The following is a 19202-nucleotide window of genomic DNA, read 5'->3' as shown; positions in this document are numbered from 1 at the left end:
GTATAGTATCTACAAGACTGGTAGTCACTTCCATTTTATGCTGGGACATGAGGACAGACGAAAACATGTCTAGTTTTTATTTTGTGTATGTTCGAAAGTGCGAACACAGCCTTTAGATTTATGATGCACTTTGGAGAGTGCGAGATGAAAAACACTTGTCGGCGATAGCGACCGAAAAGACGCCGCTCGAATCCCTTAATGAAATATTCTAATATTAGGACGAAAAGTCGTCCCATTTAACACTTATCGTGAGAATTTATTTCCATTCCATTAAACTGTAAGTTATATTATTTAGTTTACATTCGAAAAATCTATTCGCAAATTTTTAGATGTTTCAATTAACAAATCTAAAACTCAACATGAATAAAGATAATAATTTAATAGATAAATTATATAAAATGCAATAAGTAACTTTTCAATGATTGACCACATGAAAGGTGGTAAATAAAGAAGCTATCCGTAAGATGGCTGCCACAATTACTTGATGCATTGAAAATACAAAAGAATATCTGGATACCTTCAAACGCAATCAAAGTAAATTTTTTCGTCGGCACGTAGATGAAATACCAGAAATCGTTTTTCGACCAATCAGGTAATAACCACACAGGGTTTTGGGATAACAAATTGATTATCGATACAAAGAGAAAATGCTAATTTTCTATCACGTTCTAATGAAGAAAAAAAACAAGCACATTTATTAAAGAATGAATGTTGCAAGAAAATTCCAAACTACGTAAGAGAATTGTTTGATGTAAGGTGATTTCAGAAAATTAAAGTTAAGGTGTAAAGTTAAAAAAAGTTATGTTGAGGAATGAAATATTTTTTACAGAATGTTTCTTCCGTTGAAAAATCACTCTTCTGTCAAACTGTCCTCGTACAACATAAATGTGCAAAAGTACTTTGACATACAAGATATTTTAATTTTGGTTAAATTGTAATCTTAGTGCTATAAATAGGTATCCATAGATTTTTAGTTAATGAGACTAAAAATCTATTTATACTAAGGGGCGAAAATAAAGAAAATCATGACATGTGCGAAGTGTGATCAAAAATACAATGAATTATTTCTTTTGAAATTAAATGAAAAAGAACCAATAGCTTTCAATGAAAATCCTTCGAAGTATCTATTCTTGGTTGAGATTGAAACTTATAAAATTATCAATTAGTCCATTACAGTTCTTTCAGAATGTACCTAAACCGGAGCTAACAAAAGAGTGAAAATAAAACTTCTGACTTCCAAACAATTCTTAGTAACAAAAGTAGAAATTAACCAAAAAAAAAATCATTTTCACATATAATGGCACATACATAGAAAATTATCCAAATATCAAAATTGCAAATTCTGCTGCCCAAATGGAACTCTGAGAAGTCAAGACCAATTTTTTATCATGAACTTACAGTTTTTCTAGTTGCTTCAACAAATTAATCAGAACAAGATTGAGACTAGGTCATACTTGATTAAGGTATGCTAATTGGATTTTCAAAGAATATAACCTAGTATATAGAATACCAGTAGTATTTTTTGTTGCACAAATCGTTATAAATTTTTATTAGAAAATACTAGAAATATTCCAGAGGTTCGATAATCCGAAACACGAAGTGGATATGATTGAGTGATATGAACAAAAATTTGTCAAAAACACAATCTGTTATATAGTTAATTATACAGGTACACCTTTTCAATACAAGGCGTTGATTTTCGTTGACAGCAAATTTTTAAATACAGTTATCCTACACGTGAACCTTATCGGAGGGTATTTTAAAATATGGAAAAACGTAGGGTCAATCAATAACAATATTTCTGAAATCATATCGAATCAAAAATAAACCTACGTACTGTTATCAAGTGGAAGACATAACGCTATCATCATGACTTTCACGAAAAACAAGATTTACCCGATAAATAGGAACTAGTTATGTGGACCAAACTAGCTGATCTTCCCCAATAGCTTTAAATTAAAAGAAAACTAGAGGTAATCATAAACAAAAGAACCAGATATTATATCGGAGATTACCTTTATTTGACGAAAAATATATTTAATGAGTTTTTCATTTTATAATTGGTAATTTTCACAGAAGAATTGAATTGTATGACTTGGCTGGGAAGCAGAAGAAAAGTTGAATATCTATTAACATAGGAATGTGTGAATTCTTCACTGAAGAGGACAATCTGTATGGGAACACATGTAGTTCACTTATTACGTTAACTACAACTATAAAAGTAGATACAGTTTAGCTCAGGAACCTAGCAGGGAGATGGGTCGGGTCTATGCTTTTTCACTTTTTGGAAATTTAGTCACAATGAATCCCTTCACGGAAGAGCAACGCGCGCTAACTATAAAACAAAACAAAAATTCTTATATCATTACTCGCTACTTATTTCGATCGTATTATCGATTACACAATATTAATCAATGTTCAACTGTAAATTCAATTAGATAAAAGATAGGTTAGAAACTTCGTAGCAACCAGCACGACTAATGAAAACGGCATAATTTTATGCTTTAGCGATACTCCGAATAACTTTTCGTCGGATATTGAACTGCATCCTTTCAAGATAGAGTTAGTGTAGAAATTGAGTGAAAATTATTTGAGGGGGAGGAGCACTTGAATGGGCATGTCAACAAACAAATTTGCTGATTTTGGAGTAGAGAATTCCCTAAATTGAAGCACCAAATACTTACACATTCTTGACAAATGACGTTTTGAACTGCGTTATCTTCAAAATACGTTATTGACCGGAAAATATGCGCGGCGGCGATTGAGTTGTTAACTCTGCAGAATATAAATAAATGTTACCAGATTTTTACAACCACAGTAGCATACATTATTTTTATGGTTACAACAATAGAAAATGAATGCAGCAAGATGGCACAAACTGTTGAATATCCAACAAGATTTTACCTGTGTTCTTAAACACATTGATCTCCCGCAGAATAGATATTCCATGGTATCAGTGCAGCCTAGTCGAATTTCCAGTCAATTTCAATTTCGATGGGATTTTCTTGAAAGTGACTAAACCGGAAAAAGATTCAGGTAACATTCACATACCCAGTGTTATATGTGGAGGAGTTTCATAAAATATAAGGGTCAGGTTTAAGGAATTACGGTAGCGAGACAGACACTTGGACCCTATTATTTTTCAAAAATAATTTTTCATTCTACATTCTTTATTTATATGGACATTTGTTTGAATACAATATGTTTATCTTCTTCATAGCAATTCCGAAATGTAAAAAATTATAGCCTACCTGTATAAAAATAAATACATAATACGAATATATATTTTTTTATTATATAATAATTATTTCTGTGTAAACTACAATGAAACTGAAAACTTATAATATATACCTAAGATTCAACTGACATTCTAAAGGATCGATAACATCTCTGCGCAATTCATACATACTAATAATATAGGTGGAGCATGAAAACACGCCTTTCGCTATGCCACACCTCACAAAATTCTACGGGCACCACTCTAGTACAAACCCGACGGTCCATGTGATCGGGCAAAAATATCAAAATGCTGGTCCCGGCCGATATGCTGGCCGCCCAGTCTAAAATGCTCTATCAAATAAACAAATATTATGGTGAACGAGTGCAAACTAGAATGACAACAATCGCAAAAACAATTAGGGAAGTATGTAAAGTAGTTCAAGAAGTTCTCAAAGAAGTGGAAGTGCAAGAACCCAGATTTATATCTTCATTGACAGAATGTAATGGAAAGTATGAAGGTTTGGAGGTTATTTCGCCGATAGAATTCGAGGTAGTGCTTTATTTAAATCAAATGGGTGTGTTTAATTTCGTCGATGACGGAACATTGCCGGGGTGTGCCGTATTGAAATTAAGCGACGGAAGGAAAAGATCAATGTCTTTATGGGTGGAATTCATTACGGCATCTGGATATTTGTCGGCGAGAAAAATACGGTCGAGATTTCAAACACTGGTTGCCCAAGCTTGTGATAAATGTTCCTATAGGGATAGTGTGAAAATGATTGCAGATACTTCGGAAGTAAAATTACGAATTCGTGAGAGATACGTAGTGCAAATTACACCTGCTTTTAAATGCTCCGGAGTTTGGCCTAGGTCTGGTTCACATTGGCCGTCACCGCACATACCCTGGCCACATCCAAATCTTGTAGCAGAAGTTAAAACAGAAGGTTTTGATCTTTTAAGCAAAGAAAGTGTCGCGGCGCAAGGTAAGCAAACTTCTATGGAAGGTGACGCGTGGGTTTTATCGTTTTTAGAAGCAGAAAATCGCCTTTTACAAGGAGGATGTAGGCGAAGATGCCTCAGTATTCTAAAAACACTTCGTGATCGACATTTAGATCTTCCTGGTAATCCCGTAGCCAGTTATCATTTAAAAACATTACTACTTTATGAATGCGAAAAACATCCAAGAGAAAGTGAATGGGATGAATCATGTATAGCAGACAGAATCAATGGCATATTTTTACAACTAATTTCATGTTTGCAATGTCGACGATGTCCCCATTATTTCCTACCTAATTTAGATTTATTTAAAGGGAAGTCACCGAGCGCTTTGGAAAATGCAGCGAAACAAGTATGGAGGTTGACAAGAGAAATGTTAACAAATACTAGATGTTTGGAAAAATTATAGACAAAAGTTTTTTTGTTGTATTTATGTGATTATTTATATCTTTGTTTTTGTTAACATATTGGTTAAAAACTGAAATATTTCAACATAATGCCATATTGTTATAACTTGTAAAGTTATGTTCATATTCATGTCCATTTATATGTAGTTTATTTTGTTAATGAAATATTTTTTTATTGTGTAAGATCATATTGTGTTCATTATTTCTCGACATTTAAAAAACAAGTGACTACACTATACAAAAAAGAATTATTGAGCAATTGAATGTATTTAAAAAAATTCTTCTCAACGAGGAAAAGTTGTATGATAATATTTTTTGTGGTAGGTAGTCTTAAACATTTTCAATATTAATCATTGGAATAGTTAAAAGTGATATTTATACTAGATTTTTAGATTGACACGGAAGTTTTTATTATGAAAAATAGGGAAAAAATTGAGATTAAAAATAAAAAACTCTTTGAACATGATGATTTCATCATTAATATCTTGAGTAGCCAAATAATATTTTGATAATCGAATTCTAATGAAATTTTATAGGTACCTATAGAATAATCTTGTGTAAGAATGTTTATTGTTTTTATGTATTTGTTAATATTAAAATGTTTCACTTCGTCTCACGAATTAAGTTCTGCGAACTACATATAAAAGCAATTAATCTCTCAAAAATATGCCTTATTCTTTATTTTACATTCCCACTCAACTTTATGAATTTTAAATGTATTAACTGTAACGATATGAAACAAGCTTGGTATACCTACCTATATACAACAGTAAACTGTTACGTTTTTACTAAAAATGAAGGGAAAAATTGTAACTTCTTCACTGGTTTCATTCGATTGACCTTATTGCTTTCCATTCTATTGTTGTATCCTATACACAATTATTATTCATTGTAAAATTCTCTTTCCGATTATATGTCTTCTTAGTGACTACGGGTGGCAATTATAGCCCACCATAAACTACTATGTATTTTAAACTGATTTTCTACTTTCAACCAATGATTGCGAATTTCAAACGATTTGACTAGAAACGTAATTTGAAGATTTTTTAGGTTTACTTTCGAGTAATTTTCTTAACAAAGTTTCTATTAACATATATTAATTTCATATTATAAAGGTATACACGTTATTTTTATAACAATTTATGTGCATTTTCACAATGATCTTATTTTTACTCACTGTCACTTTCTCTGTCATTAATAGTAAAGACGTGGAAATGGAAATAAACATTTTTTATTATATCGATATTATCAGTGCACAGCAAAAGATTACAAACTATTTGAGTGTAGCTTTAGCCTGAAGTTATTGACCATGCACATAAAACATCTTATTCTGCAGATAATGCAAACTGTAGTTTATGGAAGGCAATTGTAACTAATAAAATCATCTATCGGAGTAATTGAAAAATCCTTTTTTTTTTCTAATTTTCTAAAGTTCTAGTTTATTTTTTATTTTAATAACATTTCTTTTATTTGTGATTCGTTTTTTCCCCATCTTTGATGAAAATTTGTATTTTCCATAAATAAGAATATTTCCTGATTAATCATTGTAAAATTGTTTCAGATGTTGGAATTGCAGTGGTTGCTTTTCTATGTGGTAGAAAAAATTGATATAAAACTGGTTAGATTATCATTAAAATCCGATATTTAGCCATCACATGCCTATATAATATATCTATACTCCTAAAGTTATGGGAATACTTTTGATTCATTATTACCTCACAACTAAACTCTAATACTTGATGTGAATTGTGAAATAGATGAAGGATCTCAAAAATTCGCAATCATTTCAAAAAGTATGAAATATAAACAAAAACGAATTTTCAAACAACGAAAAATATGGTTAACAACAACAACAACTTTTACATTTATTATATAACCGAATAATAGCTCCAACACGTGTTACATAAACGGTTGTAAAAAAATAAACAAAACTTGATCAAATTTAGTATCTGCGTTAAATTTAATTAGATATACAATTACTTTCGTGTAATTCATTGATTTATAGCTTTAAATAGTATGTAGGACAATGATATTATCAATCAATCTCGTATTCTAGTGCCATCTACCGGTATATTTTGCATTTAAGATATTGTACATAACATACATTCTAAATGTTACATCGTATCAATGTAATGTATATCTTATTTTAGTCGTATTTAATGTTTATTTATATTTGTATTCAGAAGACTGCGGTTATATGTCAAAAATAAATATTTTGTTGAATTTCTATGTACATTTTCAAATTAATTTATTAAAAACGTACTATAATTATATCTTTTCTTGTGTCCTTTAATGAATGAAATTCTTAATTCTCATCATCTATTTACACCTTCATTTCAAAAATTTGGGAAAAGTGAAGAATCAAATTTCTAATCTATTAAATACAAATAAATAATAGAAGGCTGTAAGTACCATGTAGACAAAATTGTGTACGTCAGAGCCATAGTCTATTTTTGGGTACCTACTAGAGTGAAATAAAACCTACTTACTAATCCAAAACTAAAATAAATGTACCTGAGCTAAGTTGTCAGGCTTTTATTGGTATTTTGTAACCATAAGCTTTACATAATAATAGATCTGATCAAAATTACGATGTTGTATCATTTTATTACTCTCTTATACATGAAAATAGACTATAAGACGTAAGTCTAATTATCGTCAAATTGAGTTTCTTACTGATTTATGTTTATTTCTACTTTACCAAACCATAACAAAATAAGTCCTCGAAAAGTTTATTTTTAGGATATAGCAATGATTACAAGAAGTCACATCCTTTTATGGTAAAGAGCCACAAAACAAAACTCCATTTACTACCCAATCTGACCAACTCACAGAGCTTCTATCTTCGGTGGCTCTGCACTTCAAACTGCACCGTCCATGACAACCCTAACAGTTTTCTATTGACATCAACCACCACGACAAAATGGACTCATTTCCTTACCACTGGCTATTCCTTCCATTCAAATGACAATGAAGAAAATTAGTAGTAATAAATATAAAGATCTCATAACGCTAGTCCAGGTACCAGATAAGTACTAGCCATACTTCCAAGCAATAGCGCATAGTGATAATGAACCCGACTTTCCTATGTGGAAAACTTGCTTCCAATCTTGCTATAGTTTACATTTATGTGAATTAAAACTTAGTTCAGACGGTTTTTAAGGAAAATGTTGAGTTATATAGAGTTCCAATACAAATTTAAAATAGAAATTATGTATAGTCTATTTTTATGTACGAGAAAGTGATAAAATCTAATTTTCAATGCAATACTTAGTACATTCATTTTAATTCCATGAATCTCTTCACAACATATTTCACTAAAAATACAATGGTAGGTTTTTTTCATTTTTTAATTGTTTAGTTTAATTTCAAGGTGCAGTTTTCAGAATCTAGTGTGATTATGGGAAATTTGGGAAATCCAGGAAAACCAAAATTTCAAATAGAAAATAATTTGAAAGGAACATTTCGATAATAGACAAAGTTCTTCCCAAGATTCGAGATAGTAAGGATTACCCTGAAATGAGTCGAGGCATACTATGAAAACTTTAAATAAATGGGTTTTTGCCGGAAAAAGCATTCCCCAAAGTCGATTTTAATAGAATGAAGCGATATTGTAGTATGAAAAAGAAATGTATTTCATTTAAATGGTCCAGATTGTGTATTCTTAACAGTTTAGTTCTGTTGCAACTTACAAGGTGCAGTGTGCAATCTATTGTGAACTCTAGTGTGATTATGGAATCTTTGGCCGCGTTAGAGATGATAAGGATTACTCTGAGCTGAGGCGAAACACACCTTGGAAACTTTTGAAAGGAATAGGTTTTTTTTCGCTGGAAAAAGCATTTCAGGAAGTCTAAATCAAATAAGAAATATGTTTTATTTAGATAAAACATGATTAGATCTCAAATAAATTTTGACAAAATTATTACAAGTCGAAGACAGTCTTTTTCAAATCATTTATCTACTGGTTTAGATCCACTAATAGGAAAGGGGCGTAGACTGATAATAGTACACGGCGGATCAAACGGTTTTGTTAAAGGTGTTTAGTTGCCTTGTGAATTTACTCGTACCGGTAACTATATACCACGAGGACATGAATGTTACTGTCTTCAAACATGGTTCAAACAAAGGATTGTATTGTATAGTAGCAATGGATAATGCGAGTTATTACTCGAAACTTATAAAAATTGACCCCAACAAAGTGGTTAAAAAAAGATTTACTCTCTCTTACTTACTTACCCTCTCTTCATATTGCTATCAAAAATCATCACTTAACTTTTGATTTTTTCCTTGACCAAGCAAAGAAGAAACTGTATCAACAATAACATGTGAGATGAAATGAGATGAGATTCTGAGCATTTGTTTCAAGTTCTTCGAAAAAATATCATGAAAAAATTGCTGATATTTTTGAGGACTATTTCTTTTAAATGACAGATTTATCAGCGATCAATTTTGTAACAGCAATGGACAATGATAGTTACCATTCGAGAAAATAAGAAATCTTCAATCGGTTGATAATCGAAGAAGTAGTGGCAGAAGACGGATTACTTCAAATATTCTTATTGAAGTCACACCAATCATTAAGTACTATTAAGTAGCAAAAAAATAGAGTTGTGGTTACCACGTAACACCAATGAACTCATGTGGACTTAAATAAAGGGATATGTTGCGAGATACAACATTAAAACTTTTGAATGTTTATTAACTATCATGCAAGTCGTCTATCAAAGGCTTGAATATTGTTTTTTTCGATTGTGAGAGTATAGTTCCATCAGTGTTCATTTCAAAGGGAAACAACTGTAAACTTTAATTTTTACAAAGATATATACTATACACATTTCCACCTCATTCTTCTAGATTCAAGATATTGTAGTTTATTTCAGAAAGGTATAGAGTAATAAAATCTCATTAGATATGGGACCACAGAGTGACCCAACGAATATTTGAACCACTTTCATAGTTTGGCATTGATTTCATTATAAATTTTTTTTATCAAGTGCAGGTAGTACCACCAGGGTTGGGCTCAATATATAGGTTTAGCCTATTGTTATCCATTCACAAACACTGAAAATAGTGTGCCAATGGCGTGCGAATGGATACTCGTAAAAAGGAAAGAATTTTATTTTAACAGAATAAAAATTAGGCATTATGTACATAGTATTAGGTACACTTATTTTTCATTGAACATTATACAAAAAATACATTATGCAGAAATTAAATTATAAAACATCATAATACTCTTCGTCATCTGAGGAACTGTTATCTCCTCTTGACGTTATAATTAACGGGTCGACGGTCCGATCGATCAAGTAGTCAAGATCCCACATTTTCTCCTCTTCTTTAATAACACGCTGGACTGCTTTTCGCCAGTTCTCTGGCGTCACCTCCTTAATGGCTTGATCAAATAGTAGCTCAACATCTTTCATTTTGAATGTCGTCTAGTGTCTTGCTACAAATCCTTTCACTTTCACTGCGCCCATATAAATTCTAAAGGATTTAGTTCGTAATGATATGGCGGTGTGCGCAGCACAGTTGCACTATGTTTTTCTGCTGTATTTTCCACGGCGTATTTCATAAAATGATGTTTGTGTGAATTTGCTATAGCTAATATTTCTTTTTTATATCAAATTATCTTCAAATTCAATACTTTTGGAGATTAACCAGTCAATAATTTCTTGTTTTCTCCAAGATGAAGTCTTCTCTATGCGTCGAGAATAATAACTTGCGTTATCCATAACTACTACTGAATCAGCCCGAAGATATTTTATCATTTCACCAAAATAGTCTTCGAAAACATCCGATCCATGTCCTCGTGGTAATCTCCCGTTTAGGCATGACTGAAAGGTTAGCAAACCTTCTTTTAAAAATCTCTCTTCGCTTCCAATATGGACGATTATTAGTCTTTGCACTTTACCTGAAGGCACCTTAATACCCGTTGACAGGCTTTCCATGAAAGCTTGGTGAGCACTGGTTATATTTTTGTCTTGTCACATTTTTGGTACTGTATATCCACGTCTCATCAAGATAAAAGATTTTCTTCTGCTCTGTTCTGTACTACTTTATACTTCTTAAGTATTTTCGTCGCCAGCAAACAATTTCATCGCTTTCCAGTAAAAGGGCTTTACTTTACTATAACTTTTGTCGAAAAGAAAACAAAAAATGACAAATGCTTCATATGTAACTTAGTTGTTTACTGGTGCGGTGAACCACAGAAAACCCGTTGTCCAGCAAATACAAAGTAGAGAAATTCTTGAAATAAACTGTTGATAAACGATCGAGACAAGATAATGGTTTAATACTAGATTTGAATTTCAGGATTAGCAATAGTTTCGTTGGTTGAAAATCTGAATAGGATTAGCTATTGGCATGGTTTTTGATATTCTATTATATTTATAATGAGATTCTGCAAATTTGAATTAATTTTATATCCATTTGATTGGTTTAAATACTTAGATCTTCAAACAAAGTTCCTTTTTTTAATATTTAAATCTAAAATCTTAATCTTAAGAAGACCATGGATTGCACGATTATGAGTATATTAAACAGAATCATATTTTTTGTTTTAGAGAGAAGTATAATTTTTAAGTCTAAAGAAGCTAATTACTATACGGAATGATTGTTGTCATTATTTTTATAATAATATTACCCTGAACTTTAGCAAAAAATGCACCTATTTGTAACACGACAGTTTTCCTTATTAATAATGCACCGTCTCATACAATCTTTAATTAATTATTAACTGTTAATTACTCAACAGTTTTATCCACTTCTAAATTAATAAACTAAATAAGTCGTTAACGTTATTTCGTTATGTCATAAAATTATCTTGTACAAGTTGAATTAATATAACTTGACAGGTGATCGCTTTCAAGCCGCAGATTTAGATTAAACATTAGAGATACCATAGCGTAGTTTTTCTATCCATAATTTTTCAATGGTAGATAGTTTAATTGCCAGTTTCTTTTTTTAAATACGTGAGCTGTTGAAAAATTCAGAACACATATAGTGCAATATCTAGTCTTTAAGTTCGCAACATAGTGTTGGACACTTTTTTATTAATAATATGAATCAAAAATGGATCTTTATAAAATGTTCTGCATGATGTAAAAATTAAGATGTAGCCATCGTATATTGAAACTTATATTGCTCAAATGTAAGAAATAACATAGAAAGTATTGAAAACTTGAGAATGTAAATTAAATAAACTTATTTTTATTAAAATTTTGAAAAGCTTTTAATTTTCCAACTTTTATTCATAAAACAAAATTATTTATTTTATTATTTATTATAAATAAGGTTATAAGTAATTATGCAATGAGTTGTTTACAATTCACTAAAAAAGTAGGTAGTTACAGGAATTATGACGAAAACCAATTTTTTAAAAAAAGTTCGTAACTCGGTCTAAGACACCACATCCTTCAGTCAGATAAAAAGACTTATCAGCGATCATTTTATAATATATATTCCGTTCATTTAGTTAAGACCAGACCTTCTGTAGTATTGTTTAACTTCATGATTTCTATATCGTATTTTTTTCAATTTGTCCAGTTCGGTACTTTGTATCATTTGAGAAAATGAATTTGGATTTTCTCTAAAACGATTTTCTTTACGAAACCCCATAATTGGTGCAGTCAGTAGGATTCGTGCAAGTTGCGGAATGACTATAATTAGTACACTTTCGTCAATAATAATTACCTCACCACTACATCAATTTTTCCCCTTAAAAATAAGTGTGAAGTTGCTTTACATATTTTAGAATTTTCCATTAGGGCCATATACAGAAGTTGCTACGATTTCAAGTTTACACCCTGTACTTATATATAAACAGAGAAAGTTTCAAAAGAACAATTCCATACTGTTAATTTTCAATTTTTATAATAATTGATGTTGGCGATGTATCTATTAATTGAACCTTCTTTTGTAAAAGTAAATTGGATTCTACTCCTGCAGGTATTTTTTGAAGTTTAGTAACATTTTAAACAAAAACTTTCACTGTCGGGTAAAAAAATATTTTGACTCCTGGTGTAAATTTTATTATAAAAAAAATATTTATAAAACGTTAAAGAAACAACTGAAAGATACTGAACTGAAAATACAAATCGTATTCAAACCTAATTGTAACCGGAAAAAACTAATATAAGTAATTGAATGTATATACACAGAATTAGGTATAGAATTAATTTTTTCAAACATTCTGTTCTTTTCAAGCGTCAATTAAATAAAGTGACATAGATATTATGTTAGGTTAGTGTCAATTGTAAAAGGCTTAATATCAAATGCCAAAAATACTTATGCATTTGTGTAAACAATATTCATTTTCATGTGGAAATTACGGTACTTACTTATTTTTGAAAATAGCTAATTTTTGTATGTATTATAAGTAACCGAACCCGAACGGGAACAAAAACCGGAACGAATCAGCTTGTTTTTCCGAACCGTGAACCGGAGTCCGGAACGTTTTTTTTCTGCTGAACCGAAACTCGAACTGGTTCATCGGGAATTAAACTTTATTTATAATAAACATTAGAAGAAAAAAATATAAAATTTTAAAAAAGTAAAGATGTCGTACATAAGTTTTAATGCAAGCGGCCCACGGACCGTACGTTACTCATCCCTGGTATAGTTTATTGCCATGCTGGTTTCCAGTATTGGAATGTGATGCTAAGAAAAATGCCGACAAACGTACCGATTTTCATCTGAAATGTGCATTGCTGGGAAATTCCCTTCTTTGTAGTTTTTACATTTCCCACCCTTAGTGTAAGAATTTGAGTATTTAAAACCATTTTTTTAATCAGTGTCAAACCATCTTTACGACAGCACATTCATAGAAAGTGGAAGTTTTAGTTAGTGAATAAGTGCCACAAAAAACTATTGTATGCATTAAAACCTTTATTACATACAATGTAATAATAAGATTAATAAGTACTAATGTTAGCAAAATATTCTATGCACGCTACCTACGCTACCTAAGTCAAAGTGTCGATTTAAAAGTGTTAGTGTTCATTTCGCATATTTCTAAGAACCTCTCGCTATAAGATTACGTGCGCATCATACATATATGTATGTAGTAGTTGCATTTTTCTATAATCTTTAATCTAATAAACTTGTAGTGTAAGTATATTTCATTTTCATTGTTAATAAAAAAATATCAGTTTTTTTTCCTATTAATAATAGTATTTATTTTATTAGTAATTTCAAGATGCGTGAAAAAAGAAAAAAACAGTAGCATCACCGATTTTTTTAAAAAGAAACTCAGAACTAGCAGCGAAGATACGTCAATGACTTAGTAAAATGCAACATTGAGCCAAGTATCCAACACCAACTTCAACGCTGATCTACTGGAATCTGTTGCAGCCATAGCATCAACGTCAACGACAACAAGTACTTATAATGATAACGATTCTGACGAAGTCTCGTGGCCTAATATTTGGAGTGCGGAAATGTAGTTAGAAAAGAAAAGACCGTTTCCTTGGTTACTTTCCGAATCCGGAAAATTAGGTTGCTCTTTTTGTATCTAAAACCCGTGGTGTAAATATTTCAAAGGAATGGATTTCCACATCCGTTTCTTACTACGGTAAAGATAAAAAATCGCAGTTAGAGTCATTAAGAAAAAAAATTTTGAACAAGCGAAAACAATGGCGCACATTAATTCAGAAAAAAATTTAAACAGCGAACAGCATCAGCCAATAGAAAATGTAATAGACAATTTAAATAAGGCGTCTATTAAGAGCATGTCTTTAGTATTTAGAACTGCTTATTATTTAGCCAAACACGACCGACCATATTCGGATTATTATAATTTATTGCAATTGCAAGAATTAAATGGAACAATTTTGGCACCTGGTTTACGGTCCAGATATACCTGCATAAATATAATTAATCACATATCCAATAATATGAAATTAAGAATTTGTTCAGAAATTATTAAAACAAATGGAAAGATTTCGATTCTCATTTTTGAATCTACAACATAAAGTAAAAAATCTACTCTAATTATATTTTTAAAATTCGAAATAAATAAAATCAGCGAACCACGATTCCTTTTTTTTTATTTAATAGAATTTTCCGATCAAACGGCATCCACCATTACAGAATACCTTTTAAATAATTTGGAAAAATATGGCTTCGACGAGAATGATTTGAAACAAAACTTAATTGCATTTACTAGTGACGGAGCAAGTGTAATATTAGGAAAAATGTCAGGAGTGGCTACAAAATTATTGAATAAATTTCCAAAAATAATCATGTGGCACTTTTTAAATCATCCTCTGGAGCTCTCAGTTAACGATTTTCACAAATTTATGGATAAATTATATACCAATTATCATTAAACTCCTAAAAATCAACGCGAACTTGAATCATGCGCGGAAAATTTGGGAGAAGAAATTAAAAAAATAGGACGTGTTTTAGGAATAAGGTAGATGGCTAGTTCATTCAGAACTGTTAATGCAGTTTGGCAAAATTTAAAATCTTTTGCTGAACATTTTCATCAAGCCGTAACTGATTAAACTCGTTCAAAAATTGATCAGAGTTTTATATAAGCTTTCCATCTTGTTTGAAGCGTTACAGAACAGAAGTGTAACGATAGCATATGCGAACAAACTGATCCGTCGAACTATTCGCTATTTGGAATCACTAAAAGACGTTAAAAAAGGAAACAAACTCATAGAAGCATTAGAGGCTGTCAAATTAGGAACATTAACTTTAACAGATTAACATAAAATTACTATTATTAACAGAAATCAATTCCTTGTAAGTCTCATTAATAATATGACTAGAAGACTACATACAGAAACTGATTTGATAAGTAAATTTCGAGTACTAGATCCAACGGAGTGGCCAACAGATATTGAAATTGGCTATGGAGAAAATGAAATCCAGTCATTATGCACCAGATTTAATTCAACATCACCGATGCAATGTATCAATGCGTTTAGCGATTATATTGATACTGTAGGCAAAGTAATTCCTGAAGATGTAGAAATCTTAATTCGATACATAAATATTGTACCTTGCAGTTCGGCAGAGTGCGAGCGCGGATTCAGTGATATGAATATTATTTTAAATGAACAAATAAATAAAATATTAATTGAAAACGTTCATCGTTCAGCGGATGACAACAAAACAAGAAAAATTCAACCACAGTTTTATAAAAACCATTGGCGTTTTCATGTATTGTTAAAAATATTTATGAAATATTGTTTGAGTACTTATCTACTATGCGTATTTTATAATTTGTTAACTAATTTTTATTAAAGTTCCTATTATTGTAATAAACATATATATAAATAAATATAAATATATATATATATATATATATATATATATACAAAATGGGTTTCGTAATGATTTTAGTTTCCTTTCTTTTATGCTATATACAGGGCCGATCCTGGCGACGGTCGAAAATTGGGGGAAATCTCTCCCCGTCGTCGTCAAATTTGGGACATGAGACCGCACAGATCGGCCGCCTACCCAGGGTCGGCCCTGTCTATATAATTATATATACGCGTTCTGGTAAAAAAAATTAGCACAACACCACTGGTTAGGTGAATTCGTCTAAAGAATGTCATACAGAAGCGTCATCGAATAGAGAACAACTACAAATCAGTATATACAGCTGAGTTTTTTCAAATTGATTTTCTTCTCTTTAGAGCGAAACATAGAATTTTTGTGAGAGACAACGCACATCTTTACAGCCGAAATGTACTTACGAAGCACCAAATAGAGCAAATAATTAAAAAGAAATCCATGTTGAATGCAGTGTGGTAGATTTAAGAAATACGAGGTTAATATTCAACTGAAAACAGACAAAACAAACAACAATTTAATTAAAACTTAAGTTTCCTACATAAATGACAACAAGTGATAGTGAAAGAAAATAAGTACACAATACAAAGTACAAAATTATTTTTGAATTTCGAAATATGTTTGTATCTATATAAAATTTCAATAGAACGATACTTGTATAATTGGGATTAGAGTTTCATAAAATTTTTTCGTTGTCTCATTTAACATATTATTCGAAAAGTCCATATAGGATATATCGTTATTCATGGAAAAAATATCTTCAACACTCAGGTCATTTTTGCCGTAAACTTCTCGTTATTATCAACAACAAACCACTGAACTGTATATACTTCGACTATTTCTATTGTGATATCAACACAATCGATCACTTTTCCCCCATCTCAAAACTCCCATCGAAAACTCTATAGCAACCGTATACGTTGGCTCCCATTGGTTATGTTCCGTGGGAGGGTCATAGGGTAAGTATCAGCCCAAAGAAGGAGGAGCCTACCTCACCTGTTCCTTTCTCATTTTCCATTAAACAGTATTGTTACGACAGTGTTAGCTGATTCATCACCGACAACCGCGAAGTATCCGATAACGATTCGACATTGATATCAACGTTAAAGGAAAACATTCCACCCCCACCCCGTTTTACCCGAAGAAAACATCGTAATCAAGGTGGCACCGGCGGAAAAATTAGGCTCTAGTAGCCACGAAACCGCGAAGATGCTCGTTCCGCCGGATATGTTGGCCGCTCAATCCAAAATGGTTTATCAACTCAACAAATATTATACGGAAAAAGTACAAGCGAGAAAATTGCAAACTTCGAAAACGATACAGGAGGTGTGCAGAGTAGTTCAAGACGTATTAAAAGAAGTCGAAGTACAAGAACCGAGATTCATATCTTCTCTCACCGATTACAATGGCCGATTTGATGGATTAGAAGTTATATCACCATGTGAATTTGAAGTGGTGATTTATTTGAATCAAATGGGAGTGTTGAATTTTGTCGACGACGGTACGTTGCCGGGGTGTGCTGTGTTGAAGTTGAGCGACGGAAGAAAAAGATCAATGTCTTTATGGGTAGAATTTATTACAGCGTCTGGGTACTTGTCGGCGAGAAAAATGAGATCGCGATTTCAAACTCTTGTAGCACAAGCTTGTGATAAATGTTCGTACAGAGATAGTGTGAAAATGATAGCAGATACTACAGAAGTGAAATTGAGAATCCGTGAAAGATATATAGTGCAGATAACTCCAGCTTTTAAATGTGCCGGTTTGTGGCCCAGAAGTGCAGCGCACTGGCCTCTGCCTCAAATCCCTTGGCCGCATCCTAATATAGTGGTGGAAGTGAAAACAGAGGGTTTTGATTTACTTTCGAAAGAATGTATCGCTTTGCAAGGTAAACAATCCGCTATGGAAGGAGATGCATGGGTATTGTCATTCATAGAGGCTGAAAATCGTCTATTACAAGGTGGTTGCAGACGAAGGTGCTTAAGTATATTGAAAACACTTCGAGATCGACATTTAGATTTACCAGGTAATCCTGTAACTGGATACCATATGAAAACATTGTTACTTTACGAATGTGAGAAACATCCGCGGGAGTCTGAGTGGGATGAATCTTGTATCGCCGATAGAATCAACGGTATCTTCTTACAGCTCATTTCGTGTTTACAGTGTAAACGGTGCCCACATTATTTTTTACCCAATTTAGATTTGTTTAAAGGTAAATCACCTAGTGCTTTAGAAAATGCGTCTAAGCAAGTTTGGAGACTAACAAGGGAAATGTTAACTAACTCTAGATGTTTTGAAAAATTATAGTTGTTAAGAACACTGTAAGTATTCTATCTCAACCTCAAATTTATTAAATTATTTTTATAATGATCAAATTTTTTATTTGATTTCAATATATTTCAATATTATATTAATAATACTAAGGTTTTTGAGTACTTATGATTATTAGGTAAGTATTTGATATTTTTTCTGAATAAAGCATTCGTGTGAATTCGATTATTATGTTTATATGGTCGGAAGCATTGACATAAAAATAATTTAATAAATTATAAGTTGAGATCATCATTGTTTTTATTTTTAACTAATCAATTGTTTGGTTAGCTTTTGTTTTTTTTTTATTAAATTATAATAAATATCGGAAACGATGAATTTTCGATATGCTAGACTGTGATTTTTATATATCTAGTATTTTTAAGTAGTATATAGTATATTTATTTGAAAAAATATTGTAAAAGTTTTTATTATAAAATTGGAGTTTGCTCTACCACGTTGTTTTTTGTAGTAAAAACGTTGAGCACAATGTGGTATTTTTATAAAAAATAAAAATATTTACAACAATTGCCGTTTTTCATTATAACTTTTGATAGACAATTAAAAAATTGATGAAAGCTATGTTTTCGCTGTAAATAGTTATATTTATGTGAAAATAAGTCATTTTGGAGTTGAAATTAAACTCTTATCTTTAGCTAAGTAATAATCAATCAACATTAATTGAGCAAGGCATTCAATCGTATATTAGACAATTATATTCAGTTACTGTTTTTCATCATATAGTGAAATAAATTTGTAATATAAAATTATAATATTGTTTTTTTTTTAATATTATTATCATCAGATTTAAAAAATATGTACATATTAAATCTTTAAAGAAGAAAAATTCGTTTAAGTGATTGATTCCACATTTATCAATCAATTTAACAAAGATTTTCAATAGAATCATAAAGTATGTACCACAAATCAATTTGACTCACGAGTTATTTTTCGTTTTGTTTCGAT

General features: G+C 31.2%; 3 protein-coding genes across 3 annotated transcripts in view; 2 read left to right on the top strand and 1 right to left on the bottom strand.

The window, feature by feature from the left end:
* LOC130440979 (neurobeachin) overlaps positions 1-19202 on the bottom strand; it is a 747233-nt gene that overhangs the window by 83159 nt on the left and 644872 nt on the right. The window lies entirely within an intron of this gene.
* On the top strand, positions 3481-6915 carry LOC130440983 (protein mab-21-like). Its single transcript, XM_056774405.1, has one exon. The coding sequence runs from the start codon at positions 3527-3529 to the stop codon at positions 4622-4624; it is 1098 nt and encodes a 365-aa protein (XP_056630383.1). The 5' UTR covers positions 3481-3526; the 3' UTR covers positions 4625-6915.
* Positions 16956-19067, top strand: LOC130440984 (protein mab-21). The gene has a single exon (XM_056774406.1). The coding sequence runs from the start codon at positions 17136-17138 to the stop codon at positions 18231-18233; it is 1098 nt and encodes a 365-aa protein (XP_056630384.1). The 5' UTR covers positions 16956-17135; the 3' UTR covers positions 18234-19067.

The sequence above is a fragment of the Diorhabda sublineata genome, chromosome 3 (genome assembly GCF_026230105.1).
Source record: "Diorhabda sublineata isolate icDioSubl1.1 chromosome 3, icDioSubl1.1, whole genome shotgun sequence".
In the NCBI taxonomy this organism is placed as follows: domain Eukaryota; kingdom Metazoa; phylum Arthropoda; class Insecta; order Coleoptera; family Chrysomelidae; genus Diorhabda; species Diorhabda sublineata.
Note: the sequence above shows the minus strand (reverse complement) of the source record. Positions and strands in the feature narration are given on the sequence as shown.